The sequence below is a fragment of the Sinocyclocheilus rhinocerous genome, unplaced genomic scaffold, assembly GCF_001515625.1.
Source record: "Sinocyclocheilus rhinocerous isolate Xijiao unplaced genomic scaffold, SAMN03320098_v1.1 scaffold818, whole genome shotgun sequence".
Classification (NCBI taxonomy): domain Eukaryota; kingdom Metazoa; phylum Chordata; class Actinopteri; order Cypriniformes; family Cyprinidae; genus Sinocyclocheilus; species Sinocyclocheilus rhinocerous.
Window position 1 is genome coordinate 1,123,575 of NW_015664989.1, and position 6,189 is coordinate 1,129,763.

At 31.0% G+C, this 6,189-nt stretch overlaps 2 protein-coding genes across 2 annotated transcripts in view; both read right to left on the reverse strand.

The window, feature by feature from the left end:
- Positions 1-1,145, reverse strand: part of baz2bb (bromodomain adjacent to zinc finger domain, 2Bb) — a 33,918-nt gene extending 32,773 nt beyond the window's left edge. The window contains exons 1-2 of the mRNA XM_016541417.1: positions 996-1,145; positions 806-907 (exon numbers count right to left, since the gene is read on the reverse strand). Coding sequence (XP_016396903.1) covers positions 806-907; positions 996-1,145 — 252 coding nt within the window. The remainder of the gene's footprint in view (positions 1-805; positions 908-995) is intronic.
- Positions 1,146-1,202: 57 nt separating this feature from the next.
- LOC107730562 (bromodomain adjacent to zinc finger domain protein 2B-like) overlaps positions 1,203-6,189 on the reverse strand; it is a 64,734-nt gene continuing 59,747 nt past the window's right edge. Inside the window, exons 10-13 of the mRNA XM_016541418.1 lie at positions 5,016-5,291; positions 4,102-4,156; positions 1,372-1,480; positions 1,203-1,283 (exon numbers count right to left, since the gene is read on the reverse strand). Coding sequence (XP_016396904.1) covers positions 1,203-1,283; positions 1,372-1,480; positions 4,102-4,156; positions 5,016-5,291 — 521 coding nt within the window. The remainder of the gene's footprint in view (positions 1,284-1,371; positions 1,481-4,101; positions 4,157-5,015; positions 5,292-6,189) is intronic.

Sequence of the window (6,189 nt, forward strand, 5' to 3'; positions counted from 1 at the left end):
TAAAAATGGCTGTTCCCTCAAATAGTGCCCTATTTAAGGGTATAGGGGGCGATTTCGGACACAGCCATAGAAACTTCCAGTCAGGTGTGTTGAGGAAAGTTGGAGCTAAACTCTGCAGGACACCGGCCCTCCAGAACCGAGTTTGGACAGCCCTGGTTTAGAGAATAAATGATTATTTTTCACAAAAAGTAAAATAATAATAAAATAAGTAGTAGTAGTAGCAATAATAGTCAAATAAATAGAGAAAAATTATAACTATCTAAAATTATTATTATTATTATTATTATTATTATTATTGATTAAATGGTTTATTTTGTATATAAAATATATATTTTGTACATAATGAAATAATAATAATAATTATTATTTCATCAATATTAATAACTACTAGTAGTAGTAATATTAATAATAGTTGATAATAATAATTATTATAATATCTAAAATTATTAATTATTATTATTGTTGTTGTTGTTGTTACTTAAATGGGTTATTTTATTATATAATTTAATATTTAATCAAAACACACTAACACTGCACAACAACATTGTTTAGTAAATAAATATAAATTTTAGTAAAACAAAAATTATATATTTTTTATTATATTATTAGTAGTAGTAGTAGTAGTACCAGTAGTTGTAACAGCATACTAATAATAATAATAATTATTATTATTATTATTAAATAATCATCTGAATATTTTAAAACAAAAATCACAACAGACTTTAACACCACAGATATACACTACAATGTTACAATATCACATTCGTTCAACCTACACAGAGGCTAGTAAACCTAAAGAAATTACCTGCGGTCCATCTCTGGCTTCATAGAAGTCACCAACCTTGATTTTAGCACTGAAGCTAAAATGATCACGTGTAATGTTGCTTATCCCGTTACTGGTCAGATACTGTGAGGGGTGAGAGAACGTCAGATCAACAGAACGGCAGCAGCATCGGTCATTAAATAGCGACTCATGTTTTAAGTGATCATCTTGCCTTGATGACATCAGGATACTGTCTGAGCTTTCTGCCGCATGGAGCGTAATACACCACCTCTCCCCGCAAACGCCCAGACATGTTTGTGATGCGCGTCTCTCTCTGCCATCTGAGAACAGAAAGAGTTTTCATTTCATGCTCAAGACTCATAAGGTGAAGTCATGCAGAAATGAGACGACTAAGTCAGCTATTTGCAAGCTGACTGGCTTAAAAAACCTGTCTGTCCAGCCATTCATTATTTTTTCTATTCCATTGTGTAATGTTGCTTATCCCGTTACTGGTCAGATACTGTGAGGGGTGAGAGAACGTCAGATCAACAGAACGGCAGCAGCATCGGTCATTAAATAGCGACTCATGATTTAAGTGATCATCTTGCCTTGATGACATCAGGATACTGTCTGAGCTTTCTGCCGCATGAAGCGTAATACACCACCTCTCCCCGCAAACGCCCAGACATGTTTGTGATGCGCGTCTCTCTCTGCCATCTGAGAACAGAAAGAGTTTTCATTTCATGCTCAAGACTCATAAGGTGAAGTCATGCAGAAATGAGACGACTAAGTCAGCTATTTGCAAGCTGACTGGCTTAAAAAACCTGTCTGTCCAGCCATTCATTATTTTTTCTATTCCATTTAGACACTTCAGCTTTAAACGCTGATGTTCATCACGGTTTTCAACTCAGTTCAATAAATTAGGGTGTTTTATTAGTTAAACTTAGTCTAATCACATTCAGTTTTGATAAATAATAGTGCAAAGTTCATCTGAATATGAAGCAAACTTAATTGAACTAAAAAGCAGCTCTATTTAAAAAACAACAACAATAGTGTTATTCAGCTCAAGACAGTTCTGTGTTGATTTAATTCAGTTCAATAACAGCGTCAATGTTGCAAAATTCATCAGTTATGAAACTAATTTGTTTCAACTATAAAGCAGCTCTACAAAAGACAACTATCATTCTCCAGCTCAATTTAGTTCAAGCTTGCTCTCATCCATTGGCAGTGGAGTCAAATTGATAATATTACTTAATATTAAATGCATTTTAATTTAATATCTTTTAGTGTCTTTTAGCAGAAATGTAGCAATTCAAATATTAAATTTAATGTTTAATATTTAATTATATTATCACATAATAATATAATTAATGATCATATTAAATGCAATATTAATATTATAAATATTATTAATAATTAATAATAGTATTTAATAATATAAAATATTTGTTTTTTTTACTACCTGTACAGCACTTTCATTTCAATGTTTTTAAAATGTGCTTTATAAATAAAGTAAAGTAAACTAATGTTGTCAATCCATTTCAGAATCGCATTGTTTTTGTGCCAATAATAGATAAATACTGATATGCTAAAGGAACTTAAAAAATAAGTCCAAATAAATCTGATTATATTTATAAATGTATTGCCCCTTAAATGGCTTCTTTGTGTGTTTTTTATGAGTAACTTTTAGCATATCTGTCAGCAAGTTAAAGTAGCACTACTCCTCACTATTTCCCATTTATTCAATCATGCTGTATGTACATTATATGGATTCTTGTAGGGCTGCTCGATTATGACAAAAATCATAATCATGATTATTTTGGTCAATATTGTAATCAAGATTATTTAAAACGATTATTAGTGGGCCATATGACCAAAACTTTATATGAAAGATTTATTTAAAGATAGTGATATATATCAAATATATATTTTCTCTAAATAAGGTTGCTATGACATCTACATTTTAGAGACCAGCGAAATACCAGAGTAACTAATATTAGTAAAAAAAACAACAACAAAAAAGGTCCTCAAAATTATTGAAAATAATTAAAATGTAATAAAAAAGCAAAAGAATACAATATAATTAAAAATATACAAATGAAACAAACTGTGCTTTAAGTTTTTTTTAATGCAAGTCTAAAGTATTCAGTTAACGGCCTACTAGAGAAATTGAATAACTTAATGTAAAATAAAGCAGCATAGTCTTCACTGTAAGAATTAAACATCCTTTGTTTCTTATTAAAGCTACAAAAGTCCTTCAGTCAAGAGCAGTGAGTGATTTTGAATGTGTCTTTTGTTGTTTGATTAATATTAAGCACACAGTCGCAGCAGGAAAATAGCCCGCTGTCACTTTAAGAGCTGCACGGATCCAATTTACTGTTACACAAGTATTTTCATTCTCAACTCTTTACATTTATTTATTACATAACCGACGAGGGTTCACGTGAATAATCACTAAGCGCCACATTTTGACACATTTTTGTGTGTATTTGACCGTTTAAAAGATGACTTTACATGTCCGTGTTGTGTTCCTTCTCTGGGCGCATCCACAGTAATCTTCCCGAGGAAGCGCAAGTTCTTTCACACTTTTAAAAACATAAATCAATCTAATCAACTTAAATAAATAAATAAAAATTTATTTAGCAAAAGTCTCGTTACATGATTTTACTGATTATGGAGGAACGAAAGAGCACCGCTAGAAAGGGGGCGGAATGGGGCACAATAATCGTTTTATCTCGATTACTGTATTTTCATAATGGTTGGAGGCCGAAATCGAAATCGAAACTGAATTTCGATTAATTGCACAGCCCTACAAATCCATTACTGATGCAATAACAAACCTCTGCACTTAAGGAGGCGATAAAGTGTCCTTCAAATGTCTGGATCATTAAACATCTATAAACACGCTGACTTTAACAAACTTTACTCAAAGATTCACTTCAAACTGTAGAAGATGGTTTAGAATAACAGCACTATAGTGCATTACTCTTTACAGATGCATAGTTGGAAGAAAATTTGGTGATACTGCCGCATACTGTTCAGTGATACTGTCACGGGGGCAGTATCCTTTCAAAAGGTATTAATATGTACACACTTTAGGTGAAAATACGTACTTTGAAAGTACTAATGTGTACCATTTAGGGGTAAATAAGGAACAAAAATTAACCTTTGAGCTCTTGTACCTTCGGGCGTCGCCCCAGTGACAGCTTTGTACTTTTTTTAATGAGTATGTTCTGGCCCTAAAAGGATTATTAAAATGCATGCAAATGTTTGACATCACTAATAAAACGAAAATAAGGGTCCATGTAACATGAAATGGCTGGAAAGTCAAGACTCACCCATATTGTAGAGGTTTCCGCAGTGCACATTCATCTGTGACTCTTCTCCTTTTCCCTAGGAAGATGGCAGATAAGCAAATATATAATCACAAGAAACATATACTTGCTGTTTTAGTAGAAATATACTGGTCGACCGATATGGATGTTTTATGGCCGATATAAAGCCGATAAATATATGATATCACATTATTTAATTTAAAGATAGTAAAAAAAAACATGCATAATTGCTGAAAATAAATTCATATTTATTTTACATAATATTTACATAATTATATAATTTGAAAATGAATAAATATGAAAAAAAAAAATTAACTTAACAAAAAAATCTGTAAAATAAAAAGACATTTATTTGGATGGCAACTTCTTGATTCTGTAATTCTATTATAGTATTTTTCACAAATAAAGAAATGAATAAAAACATTAATAAAAAGGAAGTAAACACCGTAACCAACAGTGCACACAGTCATCTGGTAAGTTTGTGCACACTAGGAATCATTTTTTAAATATAGATTTTAATTTTACATTCAGCACACAATGAATATTTTATATTTTTTCAACTTATTTACTTTAGTAAATATTATGTAAAATAAATATCAATTTAAATTCAGCAATTGTTATGCATGCGTTTTTGCTATTTTTAAAAAAGGCTGTCAAAATAAAAGTCCTGTGTCCAACTGCAGCCAAACAGAAAAAAATATTGGCCGATGGGATAATAAAAAAATGGCAAATATTGGCCAATATATCAGCCTTGGCGATATATTGATCGACCACTCACCCAACCCATTTAAAGCGCATAAGAAGATTAGGATGTTGATTTTAACTATGTTTTTGTTGTTGTTGTTTTTTATTTTTTTAATTATCTTGAAAATAGGTTGCAGGTTATTAATATCCATAAGAACAATTGTTTACAATACCTGGTGGTGTGGCCACAATGTAAGACGACAAAGCTGGGCTGTGATTGGCTGAATTCCCAGAGCTGGTCACAGTGGCTGGTGTGATTGTGGCAGGTGTTTTAGGAACCTGTAGATTGAGAGGGGCGGGGCTAGTGCTGTGGGAGGAGTCTAGCACAGATGTTGAGGATTTGGTGAGTTTGAGTGGCATTCTGTCCATTTCTAAATCTGTGTCCATCTCTTCATCTTTACCATCATCATCATCATCATCAGAATCAGTGTCTAAATTGCTGTCAGAGTCTGCATGAGAGAAAACAACATGAGAGTGTGTTCACTCATGTATGAATGGGAAAATTACGCTTCTATTATGTTGCATATGACTTTTTACTCAGTTAGGATCACAAAAAGTGCATGCAATTTTTTGACACTCTGATGTGAAATGTGCATACAAAATTTGTATTATAATTAAGATGTTTGTAAGTCAATCTGACCTGCAAAATACATGATTAAAAGGCAGCTGTACAAAAACAAAATCAATTTTGATGTATTAAGTCAAGTCAGTTTCCAACTACCCTCTAAGGGTGTTTACATTTACATTTATGCATTTGGAAGAAATTTACACATTGTTGATGGCATACATTTGTGGCATACAGTTTCGAACCCATGATCCAGGATTATTATTGTTAGCAAAACTTAAAATCATAAAAAAACAAACAAAAATAAATAAAAAAAGAAAATGAAATAAAATAAACATCAGCTGAAGAAAAATAAATAAAACATTTAAAAAAAAAAAAAAAAAGTAGTAAACTAAAAAGTAAAGAGCTAGTTGCCAAGGCAACATTTCAAATTTTTGTTTAGTTTAACTTGTAGTAGTAAAATAACTAAAACTAATTAAACTAAAACAAAAAAATAAAAATGAATAAAAACTATATAATAAATTAAAAAATAAATAATAATAAATGACAAAAGTACAAAACAAAAACTTTAACTAAAATTAAAGTGAAAACAGAAAATATAAAAATAGAATCTAATTCAAAATATTAACAAAAACTATAATAGTATCTCAATGATACTAAAATAAAATGTTCATGATCTTGGTGTTGCTAGTGCCATGCTTTTACTTTTTGAGCTTCAAGAAAGCACACAGAATAAACACTTTCCACACTTCTGTTTAAAATGTTTTTTTTAAATGTTTTTT